The 27,420-nt window shown below is 40.8% G+C and overlaps 1 protein-coding gene across 1 annotated transcript in view; it reads left to right on the forward strand.

The window, feature by feature from the left end:
- Positions 1–500: 500 nt before the first annotated feature.
- ENPEP (glutamyl aminopeptidase) overlaps positions 501–27,420 on the forward strand; it is a 48,087-nt gene continuing 21,167 nt past the window's right edge. The window contains exons 1-6 of the mRNA XM_050896237.1: positions 501–533; positions 12,111–12,757; positions 17,748–17,889; positions 20,492–20,623; positions 24,793–24,913; positions 27,074–27,228. Of these exons, the coding sequence (XP_050752194.1) occupies positions 12,144–12,757; positions 17,748–17,889; positions 20,492–20,623; positions 24,793–24,913; positions 27,074–27,228 (1,164 nt within the window). The 5' untranslated portion in view covers positions 501–533; positions 12,111–12,143. The remainder of the gene's footprint in view (positions 534–12,110; positions 12,758–17,747; positions 17,890–20,491; positions 20,624–24,792; positions 24,914–27,073; positions 27,229–27,420) is intronic.

Below are 27,420 nucleotides of genomic sequence, written 5' to 3' on the forward strand. Positions count from 1 at the left end.
GTTCTTAGAGCCAACAGCTGTGGCTACCTATACTCAAAATACTGCAGAGCTATCAGCAGAAGTCTAAAACAGGACAGTACTTTGACACCATTTGCGTAATCAGGCATATTGATTCAGGTTCCCTCACTGCCACCTTCATACAGCTGCAGAAAGTCATCTGTTTTGTACTTCTGGGCATTGAAGAGAACAGGAGTGTTAAATCCAGATGTTCTCAGGGCAGCATGCATGGGAGGGAGCACACCCTGACTCTTCCATTCCAGCCTGAGCGGCTGGCCAACAGGGAAGTGGATTATCTTCACAGAGAAGCTAGTGTGAAGAAAGGGAAACAATACTAAATCAGGAGGAAATAATTTTGATCTCCACACCTGTTCTTCATTGGTATGTGAGTGAAACATCTGTTCCTGTTTATAAATGAGCAATGAAGTTGCCACAGAGCAGGACAATGGAAGCTTGTCCTCATGTGAATAGCAAAAGTACCTTTTTCAAGATAGGCAGCTCAGGAAAGCAGCATAGGTTTCCACTTGCTGGAACAGGTAAGTAAATCATAATCTGATACAAAAGTCCCTTAGAGGCACATTTCCACCACTGCTGGGTCACTTAGCTCACAACTTTTGGAATTTGATTATGTAAAGTATAGAAACAATCACACAGCTTTGGGGACAGGCATAAACACAGGTCTGGTCCTGGCTGCTCTTATGTTGATGGGAGATGGACGTGAGAGGCTGCATGTGTAACGTTAGTACAAGGGAATTGAATCTGAAGTGTTATACATTTGTCATTGAGTCACACAGGTGCCAAAAAGAAACCAACCAAAACCAACCAGGTTGCCTCATTAACTGCCCATCCCAGGAAATATTTTTACATATATCCATCCTCCACAGCAGATATACACAAATCTCACTCAGTCATCAGGCCTCGCCTTAGAAAGCAAGTTCCTTTAGCCACCACCTCCTTTGACCACTCTCTTCCCCAGCCCTTTTATTCAGAGCAGTTGAGGCCGTTTCCTCTGTTCCCTGGTCATTGCCTGGCTTCACCCCTTGCTTTCTGGGTGAGGTTGTAAATCCCAGCAGATCAAGGGATTTGGAACTGTATTTAAGAGACTAGTTCATGCTGTTCCCAGGGGGGAGGCGGCTTTAGTGATTTGCTGCATAAAAGCACTTTCTTTCCCTTGTTACAATGATCTCTGACGCTCCTAAAGCTGTAAACGTGTGCTGGAAAACACCCGAGAAACTGAATTTTAGAATTTTCCCCTGGCAAAAGGCATTGATGGGTGAGGGTCTTTACTGACCCCAAAAGTGGAATGCAAGGGCTTTGAGGAAACGCTGTATTTAGTGTTGCAGAAATGAATCAGAGACAGTAGAAATGATGGTCTGTCTGAATTGAGCTAGTTCCCAAGGAGTTGGTTAGCAGACAGCATGGACAGACAGTACCACTTGGCTACTCAGAGGGGCTGTGATACAGGGCTGAATGTGGGATCAGCACCGCTCAGGAGAATCACTCTAATCCCTGCTATGCTGGGTGTTCTGCCCTGGGTGAGGCTGCAGGATTAGTGCTGAATTTTATTTTCTGGTGGAATGACAGAGCCAGATATCAGAGTCCTCCTCTGAGCCCTGCACTTACAGTCATCAGATAAAAAGCAGTAATAGGCCATAGAGAGAATTTGCTTGGACACTGCTGCTGGTCACATGCATGACCTGAAGCAACATAACAACTTTCCTCTCTGCGGGGCTTTTTCAGTATATTGCAGGAGACACAAAGTCCTGAGTCTTGCTGTACTGCAGGGAAGGGCTGGCACAATGTGAGCACAGACACCCAGCTCAGTGTGGCGATGGCAATAATCCAAATGATCAGACAAGCATAACTAGAACTCATCTTTTTGTTAAAATGGGGCTGTATTTCTGCCTGGAAGTCTAGATATAATCAGGGGTATAACACTGGTTTTGATAGACTTCCAGGAGCGCAGAGCTGTGGCATGTAATACATATAAGCTTTCAGGATAACCTTGGAAAGCAGGTGCTGACTTTTTTTTTTACTACTTATCTTCTTTCTTGCTTTTTCTTCACAAAAATATTAAATTAAATTACAATTTTGGTAATTCTTTTTTTTTTTTTTCCTGAAGATTCAGAGTTAAATTGGATGCTTAAGTTCACTAGGAAGCACTTGAAAAACTGGGCCACTTGTTTAAATGCTTCATGTGAATCTGGAAGTCTCAGCTGAGTATGTGCCAAAATATTGCCACAGGACAATAGGGAACAGCTTGTGCAGCATGTTAAACTGTAGTGAGTCTGCCTGAAGGCAGGGCTATGAACTCCGCTTTCTCTCCAGCACTAAATGTGCAGCTACCTCTTAGAGGAAGATAAGAGTTAAGAAAACCAAACCCCACCTTAGCAAAGCAGAGAAAGCCCTTTCTATTTGTCTATCTAGACCATTTAGGGTTTTTTACCTGGTATTGTTAAAACAGCACTGTTAAAATGTTCCACATAGTCAGAAGCATTCTTTTACAATCTGGGCGAAATATCCCCAGAATATCAGCAATTCAGATATCTGTCCTGGTCTGGGATAATGGACAATTAGAATAGTAAACAGGAAGGACTGGGGGATGGAAATAGGTTTCAGCGTCCTTTTACATTAACAACTGTAGTTGACTACAAAGACAGCGTTGTTTTGAGCCTCCCTGTAACTTGTGATTAGCTTTAGCTCCTTTTCCCATTTTTTCCCTCCTACGGGCCATGTCTGAAGATTTGAACATCTCTGTCAATAATAGAGACATCATAGACCAAACTAGATGGAAGTAAGAGGGTAGCATAGCTTTTGGAAAAAAACCGCTGACCCTCCAACTGGAGCAGACAGACTCAGATCTTGTACAGAGATGCCCTTATGTCACAGTCAAATTGATGCACATATTTTTATATAAACTTAAGAAAAATATTAAAGTTCTGTCTCTGAGAGAGCTTTTTGTTGCTGTGTATCACTGTAGTAGTGTATCTTCTGCAAAAAAAATGTTATTTCCATTCTAAAAATCACATGGAACTTAAAGGTGTGAGGAGTTAAGTAGATTGCACCTTGCTTTATTGTTAGCCCAAGTATATGCTTCAGAAACAACTTTCTTTTCTTGGAAAAGTAAGGTAGGATCATTGTAAAACTATGCTGAACAGTTTGTCCTTTGACTTTTTAATCTTTAGACTGACTCACCAGAATTGAAAAACACTGTTGATTGCACCATAGATATGAGTTCTGATAATTCAGCTGGCGATTGCTTTGTCTGAGAGTCCAGTAAGTGCTCTTCTCAGCTGAGCAGATATTTTAATGGAATTATTTAATTTAAAAGAACTTCATTTAAAGTCCTGTTCATGAGAAGCAAGCCAACAGAATGAGAGCCTGTCTTGTAATATGAATTACATGTAATATGAATTACATATGCTGGATTACAAATAAGCAAGATGAATAGCACATACCTACCTGCCTACATGGCTATGCTGATATAATTGTGCTACCACTTCATTTCATTATCCTTTTCCATTTTTTAGTACCCTACTTTTTTCTCGTGTCTAATACCAGCAGATGCATTCTGTGGGCAAGGACCAAGCCTCTACTCTGTCTAAAACCATTAGGCTGCTCTTCAATGTAAGTACATAAATAGAAAAAAGTTCTGTAAGGAAGAAACGTCAAACATCCTATGTCTAAACGTTCCCCTCAGACGAAGTAATAAATGTAGGCCTGCACTTCTCTGCTCTACTTCTTGGTCTCTCTGCAGTGAATGGAAATGCTATTATTGACTTCAGAAGGAACGAGAAATAGCCTGAAAACAGCATATACACATAGTAGTATGTGTTTCTAAAAGACATTAGGACAGAGGCTGAAAAGTTGTCTTTTATATCCATTTTCATTTATTAGGTTTGTTGGCATTTTTTGTGGCTTCTATTCCCAGAAGCTCTTGGAAGGAAGTTCTTTTTACTAAAGGAAGATTCCTGCTAAAGTCTATCATTGGGGTTTGAGGAAAAGGAAAAGAAAAAAGTGAATTAAAGTGAGAAGGGAAAGAAGGCTCTGCAGGAAATGCCTGGCTGTAACCCAATATCCCATCCTGTAGATTATCCTGTAAAACACTAGTGCTTAAACTTCTCCAGGGACAGCAGAGGCAGCTACCCTACAAACTTAAAAATAAATTGGTGCATAAGATCTAGTCTCATTTGACATTTGATTATCAGTGGAGAAGGTCTTGGACAAGGAGTTAAAACCTGGAATTGGATCCAGATAGCCCAAGACACTATTTGATTATTTCCCAACTCTAAGCCTCTTTGGCTTCATGTGGTGTTGGATATAAAGGATGTGACTCCTTAGCTGGTTTTAAAAGGAAGATGGAATATTGCTTTGATCATCTGTAAGATCTGAAATTCCTGGCTTTCTTTGATTTTGCTTGTGCTGCTTTTTCTTCAGTGCAATCTTTACTAAGTGCTAAATTTTGCTGATCTGTTCATTTATGCTCTTGGCAACCTGTACTGCTGCATACAAGCTCAAAATAACATGTTATATGCCTGAAGAATAAAGATGTCCTCATCCTTGTGTAGAAACACCTACTATTTTGGTTGCTGCTGCTCATAATAAAAATTTATTTAGATATGAGGACTTACTGTTGGCCCATAAATGTACTCCCAGACCAGCTTGGGTTTGCTAAAATAGGACAAAATATTTTATAGTACTCTTTCTGTGTGAAAACATTTGGCTGGGTGTTGCTCTGAAGGACATGACTCCCAAATAACATCAAATAAATATTACTCGTGTCAGAACCCTCCTCCTAATGTGACACTCCCTTTCAGGCAAACTTGCTAACTGGTACTCCAGTGCATATACCTCACCACCCCTCACATACACACGTGTTTGTGAAAGTGTGTGCAATGAGTGATTTAGGAATTTGCCTGGGAATCAGTCAACTGATCTTTGTCTTTCTCCTGCTCTACCCAACCACTGCAGCAGCTGTTGGCAGTGGCTATGGGGAGGTAAGGACTGATGAAAACAGATCTAGTCCTTGAAAGAGAGACATATTCCATGCAGGGCAAAACAGATGAAGTAAACATGGTTGAAGTCCCAAAGACATAGCTTGTTCTATTTCCATTTTGCAGCCAAATAGATTCAACCGAGGGGGCGGAAGGGAAGGAAGCCAGATCTATAATTGTCGACATTCTTTCATCCTCCAATCTCTTGATTCATTTTCAAATGCCTTAATATAACTACAATCCTGTTTACAAAGGGGGGGAAAAAAGGATTTTTTTGTATAATAGTAAATGAAACAGTTTATGCTACTGCAATTGTTTTCTCTTTTATCAGCTTCATCACCGTGGCCAAGAAAATTAAACAGGTAACAGACTTGGAAGTAACCTAAATACAGGTTGACAGACAATTCCCCTGAGATTACATGTCCAACTGAGCAAAAATGTTTAACTGTCGACTCCTCTTCCATTAACTTGGTTTCATTTATGAGAGTTTTCTAGTGCTGGAAATAATGCCAGCAATTATTTTTCTGTGACTTGGCATAATTTCTGATGCACCTTCAGCAGCAAAGGACTGCATGAATTTATATAGCAGAACAGATCAGAAATCTTCTCTCCTATGAAGACAGGCTGAGACAGTTGGGGTTGCTCAGCCTGAAGAAGAGAAGGCTCTGGGGAGACCTTCTAGTAGCCTTCCAGTGCCTAAAGGGGGCCTACAAGAAAGCCGGAGAGGGACTTTTCACAAGGGCACGTAGTGATAGGCCAAGGGGTAATGGCTTTAAACTGAAAGAGGGTAGATTTAGACTAGATGTGAGGAAGAAGTTCTTCACTGTGAGGGTGGTGACGCACTGGAAGAGGTTGCCCAGAGAGGCTGTGAATGCCCCCCTCCCTGGAAGTGTTGAAGGCCAGGTTGGATGGGGCTTTGAGCAACCTGGTCTAGTGGAAGGTGTCCCTGCCCATGGCAGTGGGGGTTGGAACTGGATGACCTTTAAGGTCCCTTCCAACCCAAACCATTCTATGAGTCTATGATTCTGCTTCTCAGTGGCTTGCATTAGATGCTTCATAAACAGCATCTATGGCCCCTCACTATGAATGCCACTATGAATGAGATATATGTGAGATTAACATGAAAGGTTTGCTTCTAATCTGTGTCAAATTTACTGCCTTTGAAAGCTCTATGAGTTTCCTTGCTGTTATATTATGGGATAGGTAAACTATCTTAATCTAAGCTTATTAAGCTTATTATCTAAAGCTACCCATTATTTTTACACTGTTATCATATCCTATTGCTCTTTTTTCAGTTTCTCAAGCACTTTGCTATTGACTGTAATGGAATTGTTCCCAGTGCACACAGTTGTAAGAGAGCAAGATTCAGTGTCTTAATCTCTTTTACTGATTAAAGGGTTGATTGATCCTTCCATTCTATTTGTCTTGCCAGTTAGTTCAATACCTTCTTTTATTTCCACTATATCTTTCTCAGTAAGATGAGAAACTCACAATTTACTGTAAGTGAAAACATGCCTTCCACTGAAAATACTGTTTTCCACAGTAACCCCATTACCTGCTCAATGAAGCTAGTATCATACTTGGATTTAGTACTATCACTGCATGCTGAGCAGACATCACTACTGGGCTGACTAATGCTTCATCTTCATTTATTTGGCCTCTGAACTTCCCCCTGCTTTTAAATGAGAAAGCAGTACAAATCAGCCTGCCCTGAAGGTTAACAGTTTCAGGCTGGGGCCAGTCAAGGTAAGAAGGAAATTTTACACCTCTCCTCCATCAAAATGCTTTTCTTCTCATGCCCTGCTATCTAGACATAGAAATGGATCAGTATAACCGTGTACCGAATGACACAGCAGTGCTCAAGGGCAGAGGTGGCACCTAAGGGAACTGCAACTCATATCAGATAGATTAAAAGTAGTGCCCTGAATTGCAAGTGGAGAGAGGAGGTCTTCTAAGGTATCACCCTCACTCACAAAAAAAAAAGTGAAGAGAGTGGAAAGCAAGTTTTTCATGCTAAGAGGATAAAATGCCTCCTGAAGTTCATCAAGGAATTTCCCACTGAATTTCTAAACTGCAGTATTTGGTTTTCCTGTGGGCCTCTTGGTGTCCCAATATATCCTAGAGGTTACATTGTAAAAGCTTGTTGCTTTTCTCACTTTTGCTTAGGAAGTTGTTAAGTAAGATGTATGTTGAGTGAGTTTGAAAAAATGTCCATATAAGTTAAATTGTATTTTGTTGATACAGTAGAACTCTCCTCAGGCATATTTTAAAAGACAAAGGAAATTTCATATTGGAAGCTGAAGAGCAGAGCCATAAACTGTAACTATTTTAATGACCAGTGTTGACAAGAAATACGGTACTAAAATGTAAAAATAATAAACCATGTTAGAATTGGAAAGTTGGAACTGTATTCACCAGGATCCAGACTATTCTGGTTTTGTATTAAAGGTTAATGATTAGAATGAAAGAATCCAAGCAAGCTCAGCTTGATAGCAATGCAGCGGAAGATTGAATTATATGATATGATATAATATGATACAGCAAAGCAAATGAATACAATTTGACTTGCTTTGTTTACACAAATATTATAAGAGATGACATTCGCATTTCAAGGCACAGAATCTACATCCAGGAATTTGAAACAGGAAAAAAAAGAAAGAAAGGAAATAAAGCCGCTACTAAATGTAACTCACAGTACTTTCTTGTGAAGAGGCTTTAAGGTAACTCCCTTCAGCCTTGACCCTAGTGATAAATAAAACATCCAGCACTGACCTGCTGGGGGAACACAGCAGAACCCAGAATAGGTGGTGGGACTGCACTGTGCTTCAACTGGCATGTTATATACGGAGCTCGTCAGTCTGCAGCAGGAAATAATGCAGTCCTCCCAAGGCACTGTAGCTGACAGTACCCCACAGCTGGGGCCAGATTTCAAAGATCTAAATGGGGAAACAATTATGACTGAAGAAATCCTGACTGTCTTTCTCAAATCAGTTCAAAACATTTGCATTTCCAAACAACACAAACCCAAAAGGAATTGTTTTGTAGTTAAAAACTGTCATAGAAAAGACTGAATGGAACAAGGACCACTGCAGGCCAGTAATTACTGAGACTTGTGAACTCCAGGGGATTAGTGATTGCTAGAGGGTGTTCAAAGCCAAAGATGGAGACAAAATCAGTCATTACTGACGTAGAAAAACACTGGACAAGGGAATTATTTCTGACACAGTTCATTTGTGACCTGGTGGAACACCACAACCAGTTTCACATTTCTCAAATTAATGTCCTAAACTTTTTTTTGGTAGAGGGCCACAGGGGAGAAGTCTACAAGTGCAGCTCTGCCAGAAAGCAGTTACTACAGCAGATTGCTTCATGCCTTGTTTTTTTGCAGTGACAAATCTAACAAGGAGTATTAGTTTAGCATAAAGAGAGCCAAATTCCTCCTGATGGAGGCAGAGAGGCTCCATTTATTATCCCTAAATCTTGTAGCAGGGTCAGCTCAGAGAACAGAAGGAAATCAGGGGTTCTTAGACTCTGCTGCCCTCATGTTGTCTTAATGTCCCTGGACACAGGGAGACAAAGACCTCCTTGGCGTAGGCCCAGTAAGTGTTTTATGTTATTCCAAGCATGGACTTGGCTCGGAGGAGTTTCATTTATTGTGAGTTGCAGTGGAGGGGTTTTTTTTTCTTTTTTTTTAATATACTTCATTTATTTCCATGTCTTTGATGCTTTCCAGAGCGCTCTTTTCTCATTGTAGGCTTCAATTAAGAATTTCCTGGGACTATGTGACTTCTCCCTGAATGCCTATAGCAGGTCTGTGCTAGTGCTGATCCTGGCTGTCACTTGCGGAAATTCTATTCCATTTTCCGAACTTGAAATTGGAAATTATATTGGAAATGAATGGCTGACAATGTGGGGATAAAAATTAGGATTCCTTTATATTCCTGGTAGTTGTCTGAAAAGATATCTAGATATTGCTCCTACAGGCATGTACATGTCCCCACCAGCAATGTCATGACAAAGCAGGGTGACTTCATACCCCACTCCATTTTAGGTAGCCAAAGGGGCAGGGTTAAGCTAGTGTGGTAATTCTGGTGCAGACTGAGAACTAAATCCTAACTTAAGGTGAAATTGCTTCAATTAAAAATCAACACCAAACAATTGATAGCAGGTGTTAGCATTGTCCAGGTGACTGATAAGATTGTTTTAATCTCTTTTCAGTTTTCTAGAAATTAAACTAAAGCAATTTAAACCCCTCCAAGCTTGGCCAGCACTTGCCTGCAGTCATGCTTGTGGTTTATGCTGGAGCAGCTTGGGGTGAGCTTTCTTCCACTTTGCATATGGGGATTCATCATCTTATGCCTGTGGGGAGAGGGTAGACAAAGTATCTATACCTTGTTGATGAAGACCATGGTGCTCTCCTCTCTGGGGAGGCAGATCCTGCTTCCTGCCCCTTTCTACCTAGAGACGGCCAAGCAGGGAGAGCACTGGCATTGTCTTTGGGAGCTCTGCCCTCCTTCATTGCTCCTGTGTAGAGGAATTAATAGTTTGAGCCCTGTCTTATCCTTGGACATGTATATTGGGTCCTTGGCAGCTAGGCAGCTTCTTAGCGCTGCTAGCTGACCCCAGTGGTGTCAGCTAGGAACAAAGCATATTTCTGATATGGGAGGGATAAGTTTGCTCATAACTACCACTATCAGAAATATATTACACCTATTTTTGGCTGCAAGTAGGCTTGAACCTCAGTTTTTATAAGGACAAGATCAATGCTAGAGCTTGCGTAAAACTGCACTACTGCTCTTGACTGGCAGAAGACACCAATGATCTCTGCTATTTGTTGAGCTAATTCATTTGTCACTCCTCATTAGCTTGTAGTGGCTTTTACTGCTAGCGTTGTTTTTAAGGCTTAGCAAAAGAAATACATATATTTTTGCTGTTTAGGACCAGCTCATCCACATGTTTTCTAGCTTTTCCTGAAGGAGGTAATTGTTACCGGTGAAGAAATCTGCAAGTCTCTTCATAATTACAGTAAATAACCTGCTCTGCAGTCTATAAGCTCAAACAGCATTTTTCATCTTCAGATTAAAAATGTAACAGAAAACTTCATGGCTAAGGAGAACAAAAATGGAGGGATGTAAAAAGCATGCCTGAAATCAAGACACATTTACTGTCTCATCACTTATGGCCTGCTCTGGCTTAAGATGTGTCATTTAAAATCTATTCTCGCTCTTTTTCCTTGTCCTGTCCAATCAGAACAAAAAAGAAAAGCTGAAATGGTTTTAAATGTTAAGACCATGATCTTCAATGCTGGCTCTGTTGCTAGAAGTTAGATTCTTACCCAATCCATTAAAGGGCACTGGTTTCCCATGTCATATCTAGTTTCGATCACAGCAAAGAAATGGGAAACAATAAAACCGGACATAACGTGAAACAGATTTTTAGCTTTCTACTTCTTTTTTTTTTTTTTTGCATTGGTTTTTCACTTTTGAAAATATCTGAGTAAGATGCTCTGCAAAAAAGACCTTTCCTTTTCTTAGTTCCTGGTGGAAAGCTTGCCTTTAAAAGAAGATGTTATATAAACAGTAGTGTGCTGTAAGAGTGCTGATTCGGATTGGGTGGCTAAAGTTCCCCATGGTGGCTGGCGATATTCAAAGGGAGACTTACAGAGCTTGTGAGCAGATCCATTTCTAAACAGACTGGATGAAGTCTACCCTGGAAAAGCTCCTTCCTTGATTCAGTGCATCTCACTCAGAGCACGTGTTGACTGATTCTAGAGCCTAAGTCAACCCATCCAGGTGAAACTTCACCCGTCTCAAAAAAAAAAAAAAAAAGAGGCTAAGTAGTCAGAAAGTTGTAACTAATGCGAAAAGTGATGTTAATCTGTCTCCTAATAAACTAAAACAGGAGGCATGAAGCCAAACTGATGTGCCTGATTAAAAATCTACTCACGTGGGCTCCATAAGTGGAGAAAAAGGGTTAAGAGATCCAGGGACTGAGGTTTCTATTCTACACCGTTTTCCTTTAGTTCAGCATCAAACAAGGTCAAGCCTACTGCTGTACTCAGTTTCATACTGCATTAGCAACATCTTGCTTGCAGGCCTAGCAAGGCATTACTTACAATAAGTTCCCCCAAGCAGAATCAGGCTCTATTCAATTAATTTGTTTCGATGAAGTGCCACATTGTGATGACATGCAGTAAATGCTAAATTAGATCTTTAGTATTTAAATCATATAACTGTATACTTAGAAGTGTCCCTCACAGCAAGGGTTCACAGGCAGCACTGTAATTGCTCTGACCAACAAGGCAATGCTATCCCAGGCTACCAGCTTTCATGCATGGTTATAAGCAATCTCCTGGAAAACTGGCCCTATGAGAGGGAGAGAATAATTAGACATGTTTTAAAGTTTGAAGTCAGTGATCAAAATTTATTGTTCCACTGTGCATTCTTCTGCCCATGACTGCCTCAAATTACTCAGCAAAGGTAAATGAGCCTAGAAAAGAGGGGAAACAGTTGAAAAGGCCTTGAAAGATGTATGTGATTTTTGCTGGATTTTTGAGACTTTGAAGATGTCATTTCACAAACTATAGGGTGGAAGTTCAAGGAAATCTTTGCTAGTAAAAGGAAAAAGTAAAAAAAACCCCAAACCTCAAAAACCCAAACAAGACACAGCAGGGGAAAAAAAGGAAGAGGTAGTGGCAAAGGTTGAGGGTTTGGAGCAGTTACACCTCTATCTGCAAACTCTTTCTGAAAGCTGCTGACAGAGCTTTGGCATCTGATCATCTCCTAACTGCTGATTAACATAGCACTGTTTTATATTTAACTCAGGCCAGAGCAGGAGGGGCTGGGGGTGGGGTTGTGCTGCTTATAAGGGGAGCAAGGCAGGAACAATGTTCTTCTGTGTCGGTTCCCTCCGTCTCCCAGACTAGCTGCGCTCCTTTTGATCATTCACATTTCCTCCAAATGCATGTTGTCTTTAATTAATTGAGTGTCTCGTGGAAAGCGAGGTGGGGGAGATGGGCTATAGCTACAGCTATAGCTACACAATTAAAATACAAACCAAGTCTGCTGAGTTTACTGAATGCAAGTGCTGAAGTGACTAATAAGCTTTTTTTACGGTTAGTGTTTTGCTCTCAGAACAGACTCAGGAGCAGAGATGGAGGGCATGGATTTTGAGGATAAGAAGTCCAAGAGGTACTGCATGAAGACAAAGCACGTGGCTGTCATCTGTGGCGTCGTGGTTGTTGTAGGTCTTGCCGTGGGGCTTGGCGTGGGATTGAGCAGACCTAAATCTCAGCAACCTTCAGAGGGAACAGATCAGCCAACAAACCCTCCTCCCCCAGCGGATTTGGGTCCCTGTCCTCCTAAAAATGATGAGACTGGAGAATGGAGACATTTTAGGCTACCCACTTACGTCAAGCCTGTCCACTATGATCTGGAAATGAAGCCTGAAATGGAGACAGACATTTACACTGGGACAGTCAGTATTTCTATTGTTTTGGAAAAACCTACCAGCTACCTGTGGCTCCACCTGCGAGAGACCAAGATTACAGAAATGCCCACACTCCGGAAATCCTCAGGACAGCAGATTGCTCTGAACGACTGCTTTGGGTACAAGCCGCAAGAGTACATAGTGATGAAGGCAGAAGCAGAGCTCTCTGTCACTAATGAAAGTGATCCCTATATACTCACCCTGAAGTTTCAAGGCTGGCTGAATGGTTCCCTGGTTGGGTTTTATAGGACCACCTACACTGAGAACAGACAAATCAAGTAAAGCAGTTTTTCTTTTATTTATTAAACTTCTCTATTTCTACTTGCTCAGGCCTGCTCTATTCCTGTTTCAGCTTCTCAGTCTTGTATCTTGCCAACTTGCTGGCATTTCTGGGCTGTTCTTTAATTTTCTCACTCTCCTAAGGGTTTTTGTATTCAAAACCCTTTGGCTGTTGACAAGTGAATGTGGGCTGGAGAGATGAGGGGTTTGTTGTTATTCTGAAAAACTTTTTCAAACTCTACTTTGTCCCAGGTTACCTTTAGCTTTACGAATGGCTCCCTCAGAGAGCTGGAGGGATTGAGGCCTGTTTTTATCTCTGTAGTACAATAAATAGCATACAGCTCTCACAACTCTCTCCTGTCACTCCCCAAGGTAACAGTTTCGGTGTAAAATGCTCTTGTGATAGTTTTCCTGACGTCGTGCCTCGTTAATGTTGTAAGCCTGAGGAATATCCAAACCAGAACCTCCTCGTCCCTCCTGCAGATGGTTTAAATTATGGGTAGGAAAGTCCAAACAATGAAGGTTATCTTTGACTTGGGTTTTTTGTGCTCCAGCTCTTCCTTTTTAATATATCAATAGTTATTGAAAGATTACAAAGTTAACACATTCCACTTCCCGGGTTTGCACTACTTCAGGGTGGAAGCTTGAAATATCCATTGTCCACTGCTCAGAGGCATTTCTTTGCAGTTAATGTATGGAGAGGACACTCATTGATTTTCCAATATTTACGTTTCTGAAGTGACTCATTCCAGCCTTTACGGCTAGAAGATAAACTTGGCTAGACTTTTCCAATGCCTTGTAGCAGGAACATGGAGACAAACACTGGTGTGTTTTCAGGCACTTGTTTGCCCTCCTGGGACAACGGTGTCATGAGTGAGAGTCACATCAGCTCCATTCAGCTGCTGACAGGCAATGCCAGGAGTAGCAGCAGTGACAGGCACCAGCAGCAGCAAATCCAAGAGGCAGAGGAAAAAGCAAGCATTGATTTTTCATACTTAAACATAGTTATCTGATCTGGGAAGAAGCCATGTAGAGAACAGCTCAAACCCCAGCCAGCTCTTTCCCTCTTGTTTTCCTCCATCTACCACCTCAGTATTGCTCTGACTTGGAAGGTGCTTTGATTTTATACTTTGAGCATCTGACATCCCCACAACAGTCTTAAAGTGTAACCTCTTAGGATCTTTCTAAGTTGAGGCGTGATACATCTTTTTTATTGGTGAAGGATACCTAAATATTAAATGAATTGCCCCAGGTCTGTCACAACACCAGAACAGCAGGACCAGAACGCAGGTCTCCTGAGTCACAGAGCAGGAGAGGTGAGTGTCCATCCCTCAGATCCAGACAGTGTAGGAAGACAAGGACCAAGCATCTGACGTCAGGAAGAGAGGAGAATTTCATAAGCTAAAGAAAGCATAAAATGTGAGCTCACTTCAAGAGGGTTCCTACTTCTTGATTTGGATGCTGGAAGCTACAATTGCAAGGATGATCCTAGCCAGCAGTCTGAAAACACTCAATATGGAAAGCAACTTGAGCGTGTGAGTTTGTTAGGCTTGAGAAGGGCTTTAATAAGAATGAGTGAATGGTGATTTCTGAAATGCTTTTCATGTGGTTAAGTTTTGGCAGACTTTTTGTGGGGGTGGAAGAGGTAATGTACGTGATAGTGATAAGTACAGCTTTGAAATGAAAGCAACCACCAGCCAAGTTGCTGCTATGCGGCATGAGGGTAGATGATAGGATGGGGTGAGGAAGGATGGCAAGGGAGGGGTTTATTACTTATTAAAACTGTATTTTCCCCTGGTTTTCCACTCAAAAACAATGCTGACTAGAATTAGCTTTTTTATTTTGCCTTTGCCTGAGGCAGACATCACCCTTGGAAAATTTCAACCCAAATAGTTCCTTTTTTGTCATGTTGTAAGTAAATACAAATTGGATCAGGAAATAGCAAAAGTCAAGCAAGTCTATTAATAGCAGATGTTAGAGAGAAGGGGGCTGAGGTGAAAATGAGAGCCAACACGTAATTAACCTACTCCCCCATCCCTTCTGGGCAGTGTTAGAATCAGCAGGACCTTTTGAGAGAATTAATAAAACTGGAAGGTCAGCTCCCAGGGCTGAGCTGCTCCCCAGCTATCTATCTGTGAAGGCAAAGGTTTGTCAAAGCATCGCTATAATGGCTTTTGTTTACAAACCGGGCATATGTCCAGGCTCTACTGTTGCTTAGATTCAAATCTCCCACCACACTTTCTGGAAAACGGGTAGACATGTGCTGAACATGCCTGCAAGTCTGGGATCCTTGGGAGGCTTAGGGAGAAGAACACTTCATTTGGGAATCCTGTTCAGACAGATCACACAATCCCCGTCAGGACAAAGGTGCTTTTGGACATGCCCAGAAGCGGATCTTGAGATACCTTGGGAACACAACTATTTAAATTGACGTGCACGTGCGGGTAGGGAGCAGGAAAGCAGAAACTTTGAGAATGCAGATTTTAGACACAGAGCTGCCTAGATCCTCCTGTGGGTGCCTGAATCCACTTGTAAGCACTGAAGTCCTTTGGTAAAGCTATTCCTTTGTCTGCGCATTTCATTTCCCCATTGGTGAAAGGGGAATAACAGTCCTTCCCTACTTTGCATGATGCAGTGAGCATAAATACATTATAATTTTGTTATTTTCAGATATTAGGGAAAGGAGCACAACAAGAGTCCTTGCCTGGTGTAACAGGTTGTTTTAACTCATTAGTTCCTCTCAAGGAATGTGCTAAAACCCCTTTTATTTTCTCCTTAGTATTACAGATAATACAAACATGTCACAGCAGCTGGTTTTGATTTTGCATTACTATTAGTGACAAGGTATGGCTTCCCTTTTACAGGAATTCTCTCTGTCCTCCATAAGAGGAGAACATAAGGCTTATAAAACATACTCAGCTGGGCACATCTCTAACAGGCAGACTTGCATTTAGGATTTTATTGATTAGGGAAAGGCAAAATATTTTTTAGTGTACAGAAGTAGCACTCCTGGATTTCTTCCTCAAGCAGAAAATTTTCTCAGAAGAAGCAATGAATCTGAATTTAGGGAAAGACTAGGAGAAAAATGCTTTAATTAGCTCAAGGGGAGGGGGTTTTGCACTAAATCCCTGTGCTTTGGAAAAAAAAAAGGCGGGGGGAAATTCATCATGGTTCTAAATGCACCACTGTTTTATTTTGAGAACAACAGCTGGATGCGGTTTCAGCCAAATCTTCACTTCTTATTACTATGATATTTACAACTGTCACTTCTAGTTCACATTTAAATGTCTGGACATCAACAGCAAGTAGAAGGGCAGAGGCCACCAAGCAGTGCAGAAAATCTTATCTAAAAACTACGTTACACAGTTTGAAAGGAAATTAAAACATTTCATGTTTCTAGTGCCACTTCTATGCATGCCATAGCCTGGAGTTCTCATCATCTACCCCATAGCAATGGTAGTGCTAAGGTTTTGCACTGCTGATGTCTGTCTGCCTCCACAAATATATGAGGATAGATGGATTATCACCTTGTAAATCAACAGAGATATCACAGTGTTATCAGTCTGCAGGAACAAGATATAAATGCATCAAAATATATAGCCAATTTTTTAAGCAATAGCTGTGAAGCATTGCCCTGGGGACTTGAAGTTAACTTAATAGTGAAATAGCTTTCAAATCCTACAAAAAGTAGAGAGTGACATCAAACAATTTACCAAGCAAAAGAAACTCTATTGAGCCTGAAGTTATGTTAAGGTGAATGTTCATTACGCTTTCTGCCCATGAACTTTTGAGTTACTGTTCCAATGAACATGAATGGTAAGAATCCAGACATATTACCTCCATCAGGCTTGTAAATGACCCTTGCTGCTACAAGTTCCTAATGACCAGTTTAGTATTTAACCGTCACAGGGAAATGCCAAGGGCAACAGAAACATTGAAAAATTGGTTGTCAAGTGAACTTGTAGGATTGCTGCAGATCTGTAATTTATGATGTACACTTTTAATTACTTTTTGGAAAGAAAAACTACCTTAATATAGTTGGAGCAGCTGTAGAAGTGCTGTCAGAAAATGCTCAACATTCCAGATTAATTGAAGAAGCATCTGTGATCCCTTTCACCATCAATCACTGGAGAATACGCTCTGCTACTGCATGGTTCATTAATGGGGGAGCCCAATGTCACTGTGAGAAGCAAGCACATGATATGAACGTTCACAACCTTCACCTTATTTTTTTACGTGACCCCTATTGTCTAGCTCCTCCAGTTGTTTTTGCATAACTGAGATGACTTTCTAAAGCCCCCAACACAGCTAGCATAGCATCAGTTGTGTACTAGGATGCTCACCTGAACTTTCCATACTTTCTCCAGCAGTTTCATTAATGGAGTCAGGGGAGCACAACAGCACCAGCAGAAAACTGTCTGTAGTAACTGCAGAAAAAGAAACACAGAAGCAGGATGAGATTTTAGGGGCACTTACGCAATTCCAAGGTGTCTTCTCAGGAGATGTTCAAGACTCCAATCCCAAGATATGCTCTAGTGGGTAAACAACACATGGAGTGACTTAAGTAAACATCCCTGTACCAGGACCTTAATTTCCTTTCAGATGATACCATCTGTAGTTTATTTTAGGCACAAAAATCAGTGGGAAAGCTCATCAGGAAGGTGAGCAAAATTTTTACTATCCATGAGGGGTCATTCCTATCTTATTGCCTGGCTCCTAAAAACTTTTGATGATAAACAATTGGCTTTAGCTTTTGCTCTGAAACCTAGAGGATGTTGATAACAGACTTTGAGGTATATGTGTTACACATGCCTATACAATGTCAGCTTGTGTATTTCTGATGTCACCTAATTTTATGAATGGACAAGTACACACAAATATTTGTAGTTGACTTTAGTTTGTGAAATTGCTAAAAAATTATGCTTAGAAATTGCAGATGAGATTTAAAAGGTATATAATGAAGGTTTGCCAATGTGTTGTTTGTTTAAGGAGCATTGCAGCTACTGATCATGAGCCAACAGATGCACGGAAATCATTTCCTTGCTTTGATGAGCCCAACAAAAAGGCAACTTACAACATATCTATCATCCATCAAGAAGCGTACCAGGCACTTTCAAACATGCCAGTACAGGTATGTATTTGCCAACTCTGCTGCCTAAGTGGAATGGTTCTGTAAAGCCACTGGAAAGGTAGCATGGATCACAAGGTCCTTGCATGTTCACAGGCTCCACCACCCAGACACTGTAAAGCTAATGGTTAATAAATATTCCATAAAACAGGACTGGTTGGTTGGTTAGGACTCCCAGCGGTCCACCAGCACACAACATGGCAATACAGAGCCAAATCCAAAGCTGAAATGAAATGTCTCTTCTGTCTTTAGCTAGCTGGCCCTCTATTCAGACATTCTAGATGAGTATCCCCTAGGTAATGGCAGGTTCTTCAGTCAAGCCAGGTGGACTCTGAGAAGGAATACTCTGGAAGACAGCTGCTTCCCAGATGGGAAGTCTAAAATAATCACTGAAACTACATAATGGTCCAAAGCGAGGGTCTGTTGATCACAATGTAATGGCAAAGGATCCTGCTAGCAAGAAAGTCTAGGATTATTATTTTTAATAATACAGGATCTGAAATCCCATCTGTCAGCTCATGGGTGTGGACACTTCTTGGTCCACCATGACTGTAAATTCCTAAACAATCTATTTCTGGACCTGGTGGGTCAAATTCCGAGTTTTGTACAAAATTCAATGGCATCAATTATCTACCTCTGGGCCCTCTGGAAGAAGATTGAATGGCTTTCAGCTGAGAGAGTTTCTAATGACTAGTTTAAATGAATGTGTAGTCCAATGTATAATTTCTAATGAATATGTTCTGAAGTGGGAGATAAAGTGCCAAGTTTAAAAAAAAAAAAAAAAAAAAAAAAGGAAAAAAAGAGCTTCCAGCCTCCAGGCTGTTGACATTTGCATGTTCCCAATCACTCCCCCACCCAGAAAACAAAGGTCTGCTTTACTATGTACTGTTTTATTTAAAGAGTCCCCCAAGCCTTAACTATCCACTAGCAATGCAGCTGAGAGAACTATTACCAATACGATACAGCTGCCTCCCAGACACTTTGAAAATTTAAAGCTCTGACCTATTGTTATTAAAAATATTTCTGTGATACCTAAAAGAGCACCAGGCACTTTGATGAACAACACATGAAAGGAGAGTGTTTGGTGTACCTTTCCTCACAGACCTCAGATAAGTGAGGGTACCGGCAAGGAAGGTGAGGGGATGAGACTAGATGTTATCAAGATTTAGTGGGTTTTGAAATTTACTTTACACCTTTACACGTGGACCTTGCCTCTAGTGTGGACATACAAAAATAAGCTCTCAAAGGGCTAGCTACCTCTTGTTAATTAATTTGCTAAAATCCAAGTACAGGCAGGGAAATATAGATTATACTGGGTTCATACTCAGGTTTGACTAATGGATGATAGCAGGGCACTTTTTCATCTGGTCTGCTCACAAGGTCAGTAGCTCTGTTCTTAATAGTGAAAGATCTTTGGGAAATCTTTTCAATGGATGGAAATGTAATTGTTTGTAAATGCAAGGCACGTTGTGTGTTATATGTCCTGTAGTAGTTTTGGTGGTGTGGAGCTTTATAATCAACATGGCAAAATCAGCTCAGCAAAACCAGAAACTTGTACATTTTATTTGCACTTTTCATGGAGTGAATTTTTTTTTTACTTTTTTTTTCACTGAAGTTCTGACTTTGTTGAAAGAACAAAAGATATCAAAATAAAGTCAAAATAAGTCAAATAATGGAAAAGTAGATTGCCAATATCTCTGTGAAAAGGGGTTTGTAAATATATCTCTGAAAAGCTTTTTTGCTCATGGAATCATATTACCTGTAACATTCCCTATCTGTGCTTTGTATATTGTATTTATAATAAACAAATCTCTTGAAGTATTATATCTCTAGTAGAAGGTTAGTGTCTTTTATATGCTGTTTGCTTTTGTCCTATTTAAGTTAGTCATCCAGGCAGAAGCACAAAAAATTATCAGACAGGCAATAGCAGATAATGAATAGCAGAAAAAATATTTAGAGGATGAATCACATACAACAGGTTGCAGGTTTGGTCATATAGTTCAGCCGAGAGTTAAGGACATTTGGGAAAATCAGGAATGGTTTTTAATTGATTTACAAAATAAAAACTATGATCAGCACTAAACCTTATGTACATTTAACCAACCCACCAATTAGCAGTGCTAATTTGTATCTGAATGAGTTCAGGATAGATTCATTAGACTGGTCTCTATCCTAAGTAGCATCTCTGCAATCCCTGACTCCTACATGATGCATGTATTTAAGAGAGGAGAGAATCCAGTCTCTTCACTGATCTGTCCCAAATGATGTTATTTTATGCAACTATTTCAAGAACAAAACACACTAGCATACACTGGAAAACTCTTGTTGGCAAAATTCCTGTGCATGTGAATGATTTCAAATCCTTGATGAAAATTAGAACCAGGTAAACTTATTTAGTGCAGAAAAACAAAGTCCCATTTCATGTATTGCAGGAAAAACTTTTTGTCTGTTCTCATGCCATCAGCAATGGGATGCCAGAAGACGTGAACCTGGAGAGGTGATTTATCATTCCTATGTTGTTGCAGCCTTCATAGAAATATTGCACCCTCTTCTGCATGTGTTTGCAATTCCAAAAATTGAATTAATTATTTTTCCATTTCTGCAGAAAACTGAACAGCTGGGCAGTGGGTGGACTCGGACAACTTTTGAGAAGTCAGTTCCCATGAGCACTTACTTGGTATGCTTTGCGGTGCACCAGTTTCAATCGGTAGAGAGAATATCCGCTAGTGGAAAACCTGTAAGTCCTGTTGCAGCCTGAACATGGTTCAGATGACAGATGTACTGTGATTTGCATTTTAAAAAAAAAGAAACATCTCTTTTTATAATAGAAACAGGAACGTATATTTCCCTTTCCTATAGCCTATTTTATGCAGCCTATTTTACCAGATTAGGTGTTCACAGTGGTCCCTCTGACCTTGACTACATACAGTGTTTTGCAGTCCTTCCCTGTCTCCCACCTTGGTGCGATCCCAGTCAGTACCTCCCACACAGGCACATAGGTGAGGAAGGAGCACTATTTCTCCAACCTCATCCCTGACTTGAAGCCCAGAGTCTGAGGGAATGTACAAGTCCAGAGGTATAAGAGATTCACAGGCCATGGATACAAATACTTTATAGTTTTTTGTGGGTTAAAAGGTGTGAATCTATGCACTTGATGTCTTCCTATTTACATTCATGGAGACACAGGACTACAATGCTATGTGCCACTGTGTATTGGCTCTAATATTTATTTTACAACAGTGGCTAAAGGCAACTGCCCAGTGTAAGTTCTTTACAAATAAGTATAGAAGTGATAGTGCCTACCTAAACAGCTGGATATTCGGTAGGTGCCCTAATGAAGTGAGTATGTTTGAATCTGAATCCATAAAATTAAAATAGTTCCTTTATTTAGATGCAACAGGCAGTCCAATCCAGTTCTTGCTTAGATTCAAGTCTCCTGAAGGTGCAGCTGATCACGCATAAGGAGATCACAACACATTACGTTGAATCACATTCTGAAAGCCTAAATACAATTTGCCCTTCAACATATACTCCTCATTTAGTCTAAACATAGTCTGGGATGCTCAACCCACTGTTAATTATTTATTTCATCTGACACAGAGGATGATCCCAGGGCTGTATGCTCTTGGTGCTTCCCCTTCCTTTCCCCTTAGGGGCGTAACACATGGTCTTGCGGTTCAGCTGAGCTGGCAGTGCTTTCTTCCTCTTCTGGAGGCAGTGACACCAACGGACAGGGAATCTAGAGCAAAGCCCCAGCCAGACCACTGTTCCCCTAGCAAGTAAGCTCTTCCTGAGTTTCTCTATCTGACAAAGCTCGGCAAATCGTTCCCTACTTAAGGCTGTCCACTGATGTGAAAATCTGCCCTGTATAAATCTCCAAAGTGCTGATCCAGTTCTTAGCAAAGACTTCCTGGCACAGCACTGTGCTGAGGCCTCCCTCCCCTACACCCTCACTAGCGTCACGCTGCACGCTGATATTATTTCTTGACAAATAACTAAGGCTAAATTACACTTAGCCAAGCAAATGGAGCCTGGTTTGAGATAGCGATGCAAAATTCTTAGATTCCTGCTGTTTGGCTGAGTCATTTGCAAAACAGGAGAACGTTTTAGGCCACCCAGCCACACAATTTTGTTAACCAGATGCTCTTCAGCGCAGCTGCTCCATTCACTATCAGGGACAGGACTTTGGTTACTTGGCCTCGATAGATATTCTCTAGAGTTTAGTTGTTTTAAGAATCATAATCTGTGCAGCTTTTGTAGAACATAGTGCAGTAGGAAAAAGAAAAGTGCTGAAGACATATGTAAAACTTTATTTTCTAGATGCAAAAGTTAATATTCTCTGCTTGTCCATGCCACGCTCCAGAATATGGCTCTGAGGTCAATATTTGTTTTTTTCCCCAAGCAAAACAGTAAAGCCCACAATGTTCCTGACTGGTTCTAGCTTTTCTAAATAGAAGGGAGTGTTCACTGAAACATGGTAATTAAAGAGTGTGTGTGTAGAAGCAGGGATATTTGTGTCAGTACAGAGGTTGCCTGAAGAAATGCCTTCTAATTCAGGCCTTCATTACTACATATTTTATTAACAATATTCACTAAACAATGTCTGAGGACTTGCCTGCACTAGAAAGCTTGGTTTTTAAGTGAGGTTAAAATCATAACCGTTTCCTTTTCTCTTAGCATGGACATAATTTTACCAATATAAAGTGTATAAGTAAGATTGTTTTTAATTAAGGGAGCCACATAAACTCCATCACTAAAAATTAGCGTTTCCCCAGGAAAACCAGGCTATCTTTAGAGTTTTTAATCAGATATTTAGAAAGTCCTTCTCCTAACCAAACAGTTCCTTTCCAAAAACTTTGAAGCCCAGCCGAGCAATGAGGTATTTAGATTCACCAACTGCTGAAAAGAACATTCCATAGTTTGCTGTATAAATTGCTAGCAATAAATCCCTCATCCAACAGAAAGTATCCATGTGATCCATATAGTACTTTTATAAGCAACAGCACACAGCTCACATGACACAGTAAATTATTTAAAAACTCTGCCGTTCGTTCTGAAAGCCATTGCCCTAACAAAGACATTAATGGAATCAATGGTGGGAAAAGTGCCTACAGCTGGAAACGATGCTCCTGAGCTGATTACCTGTCAGGTACCAAACGTCTGGTTTGGAAAATCACAGAAGATATTATACAAATGAAACCCAAAGTCAGTTCTAGTGCATGCTGAAGGTTTTGGAAACCATTAATATGGATCAGCTAGGGGACCGAAGACTGCTAAATTGGGTAAAGAGCTTACTGAAGTGGAAATTCCAGATTGTAATTGCAAACTGACCCTGAGGGAAATCCCCTGGCCAGAATGGATTCCCAATTGAATTTCATAAGCTTTTTTTGTTGGGTTTTTTTTCATTCCAGCTTTATTTCTGACCACTTTCCATCCTCCCCTCTTGTTGGAGGAAGTGTAATTTCATGGTATTGAAATCAATGTGTTGTCAGGCTCCAAGAGGACTCCTAGTGTAGGCCAGCTCCTTTGCTCAGTTTGGACCCTAAACTCCTGGCTGTAAGACAACATTGAGGAGTAAAAAAGCCACACCAACACAGCCAGAAGAATGTGGCCCATTCATAAGAGATGTAGAGCCTGCAAAATGAGATGGATCCGTTTTCCTAAGGCCAGAAACTTCACTCCATATAAAGATCTCTTACTTTCCACACTGGAGATTGTGGGGGACAGTGAAGAGAAGAGCCTACAGCTCCTGCCAGTGGACACTCCAGTGCTATGGCTCTGCTCTGGGGCAGAGACCTGTGTGAGCTTTGGGACAAAGAGATTGAGGGAAAGATCCCCAAAAGACTCCATAAATTCTGAAGTCAAACTTTGTCTTCACGATGTGGAGATAATATCCCAAAACCCTTTTTCAAGCTGTAGGCCTCCTCATCATGGTTATGGGTGCCATAAGGACTCTAGTCCTCCAGGGCTTGAGGTTTCCTATTGCTTGACAGTAGTAGTCAAAGCAGTCCCAGGCACCAAGCCTCAGGAATGGAAAGGTCAGCACTCAACACACCATTTTTTGCGTTCAGGGAAAAAAAGCATGCTCAGATATGCAAGAGGAGCACAGAAATGGTCACTCATCACACACAGGGCTACCAAACGTGCCAGTTTTCCTGGACCTGCGTGGTGGGAAGAGAACAAGCTGATTTTTGTCTAGGCTTTCCAGAGGCGCAGCAGCCCAGTAGGCACCATAGCTGTGACTGGGTCGCTGTATGGCCTGAGGTCCTGGGTAAACAGCCACTCTACCTGCATGGGCCAGCATGTCTGGGAAGAGTTACAGATCTGGTAAACACACTGTCTTCAAAGGGTCTGAGATCTTCAAACATACAAGAACAAGAGGAAATTATGATGGTAGTAGGTAGGAAAGGTAGGAAGAAATTGAAGAAAATAAGGTTTTATGGGCTTCAGACACATTTCAGGACAGATGTGCTCCTAAAGATTGGTCTGATGGGATCAGTCCAGATCAATGAACTGCTCAGAACAAGTGGATTCCCTTTGATTGTTCTTGCCCAGGCTTTCTTCTTGAGAAAACTAGGCCTTGGTGAAGGAGGGGCTGGTATGCACTCAGGCCCTGCTCCAAGCTTGGCCACTGTGAGCTTCTGGACATGGGTCTTGCCAGTTTTACAATTTCAGCATCCTGTGGAAAGCACGCACAGATTATGTCGACTTGCTTTCTCTTATGTACAACATTTGCAAAACTTTGTTGAATAAATGTGTTAGAGAACAGAATTCAGTGTTCAGGCCAGTCTCTTAGAGAAAACCTGCAGTGTTATAGGTATGTATGTTAAATGACTTTTCAATGCTTGACACCTTCTAATTTCTTTTAACTGAAGACTGGTCTAATTGTCTCTCTGTATTTTACAGCTGAGAGTTTACGCCCAGCCACTGCAAATACACACGGCAGAATATGCAGCAAATGTAACAAAAATTGTATTTGACTTCTTTGAAGAGTACTTTAATTTGAGCTATTCTCTTCCAAAACTAGGTGATTATTAATACTTATATTGTTCATTTTGTTAATTCTCTGTCACGGTTATGTTTCTCCTACAGGTCTCTGCACTTTCATGGAAAACAGCATGAAAGCATTTGGTTGCTAACTGCTGATATTATGTCAGGATGTTTTAAAACTGTACCCATGTAGCTCAAGATGTTCTTAAATGTCATGATGGGAGGGTTGGTCTCATTAATAGTTTAGTTACCAGTTCTCACAGTTCAGTTTGCTGAACTGAAGCACTGGTCCTGGCATGGTTATTTTAAAGTGTCTTGTGGAAAATCAGGGGAAGCATTGGTGTCGTCAGCAAAGGAACATCATGAGCTAAAATAGAGCCAGAAGAAGTTTGAGAAAAATATGTACCACTTCCATGGGAACTTCTGGACAAAATTCAGCAGTGAGATAAGTGAAGATGTAAACTGTCAGAGAGAATGTCATACTATTTATTAACCTTAGTGCAAAGTGGGTGTGTATCCACTTCTTCTTAGAAAGATGAATGTGGTCCAGCATATAATTTGTAGTTTCTACTACTGGGCTAAATAAAGACCCAGAGCTAAACAAGAGTGGGCACACTATCAAATTTTGCCCATGGTTACAAAACAAGCAAAGAAAAAGTAGTGTGGTTGGGCATCCTTTAGCTTGGGCTATCTGGACTCTGGATCTGATTTGTGCAGTTTGAACTAATAAAGTTGGGAATGTAATCGGCATTTTGGAAATGCCCCCTCCTAAGACCTCCAAAGAGGTAATTCAGTTAGGTTCATGAACTTAAAAGGATGGAAAAATATTAACTACAAACAAGTTAAAGCAATGTGATGGGGAAAAAAAAACCCAAAACTTTGAAGACCATTAACAATGCTATGCAAACCTTTTATTGGCTATTCATACATGTACCTATCAGGTTAACCTGTATTACTTTAACAACTGATTTTTACCTCCTCCTTTCAAAACATCATCTGAGTTTACTGTAAATATCTGTTTGCATTTCAACGACAACTGAATTAGGGAAACCAGTACAGTATATTGTTCTTTTGCATACTGGTCGCCAGTAATAATTGGGACTATATCTCACCTATGCTTCATATTCAAACTTTCATTTCCATAAAAGCCTGATGACTTTGCTACGTCAGCGTATGGATAGGGGCCTGTCTGTGCTACAGGGTGGACTTGTAACCCCAGGTCAGCAGTATCAAAGGGTGGATGCTCTTGTAGATTTTATGCTGTTTTTCTCAGAATGTCTATTTGTTGGCTCACAAATCTTGACTTACTATGTTGTTCCCTCAGTATTAAAAGTCATCTAGATCAAACCTGATGAATCAAATATGTTTCTGCATAATGGTTTACTTAAATATTGTATTTCACATTGATTTATGGCTTCTGGCATTGCCATTCTCCTTGTGATCCTCATTTTGACTGTCAGTGAAGCCCTTGCCAGACTATCAGCTTTGATTTTGTAATCAAGTTGTTTAAACTAAAATAAGTGATTCCTATCTTCTGTTAGGGTGGAGTGAGGGTTGTTTGTTCTGTTCAGTTTTAAATCCATCTGTACTTTTTCACCAACCCACATAGAAAGGCTGTGGTCATTATTTGCAGAAGAAAATGCCAGTCCAATTGAGTCCGCAATTCTCATTTAAACCTGTATTTATTACTGACCATAAATGAGTGACCCCCACAAATTGCCAGGAGTAGAAGCAGATGTTGTTCACTGCATGGGGCATTTACTTCAGTTATCATGTCAATAAATATTTTTAATACAACAGTGTGGCAAACAATGACATGCCTCATTATGTTACAGATAGTTTCAGAAGGTTTACTGCCTACAGTACATCCCCAGACAATACTATTAATTTCTGGAGCCAAAATTAAGTAATGTATGATACGCACGCTCCCAGGAGGTGGCATAGCATCACCTCACCGGACAGATCCTCAGCTAGCGCAACTGATCCTAGCTCTATTAATTTCAGCAGAGCCAGGGCTTGCTATCAGCTGCTATAGGCCAGTTCCCTGCTTCTTAAATACAGGTTATAGACTGCAGTTCACAGCAGTAAGCCAGAACCACAAATGGTAAGCAAAACAGGCTGTGAATACACAGAAAGAGGACAAGCTAAGTGGCTTCAAGGATACAGCGGTAATCATGTTCTCTTTCTTTCAATGTAGATAAAATAGCTATTCCAGATTTCGGGACAGGTGCTATGGAGAACTGGGGGCTGATCACATACAGAGAAACAAACCTGCTGTATGATCCCAACGAGTCGGCCACTTCCAACAAACAGAGAGTAGCTGCTGTGGTAGCCCATGAGCTCGTTCATCAGGTACGTTTTAGGACACGATTCATTTTTACAGTGCTTCAAATGTGTAGTTGCAACACTTTAATCTTGAAAATACTGTCACTAACCTCGTCTCGGGATCTTCTACGTGTGCTCACAATTTGATTGCAAAATATTGTGTTAAAACAGTTCCCCGTTAGAGCTTTAAAGTACCATAACTACTGTCTTTGAATTTTT

Source organism: Gymnogyps californianus, chromosome 4, assembly GCF_018139145.2.
Source record: "Gymnogyps californianus isolate 813 chromosome 4, ASM1813914v2, whole genome shotgun sequence".
Lineage (NCBI taxonomy): Eukaryota > Metazoa > Chordata > Aves > Accipitriformes > Cathartidae > Gymnogyps > Gymnogyps californianus.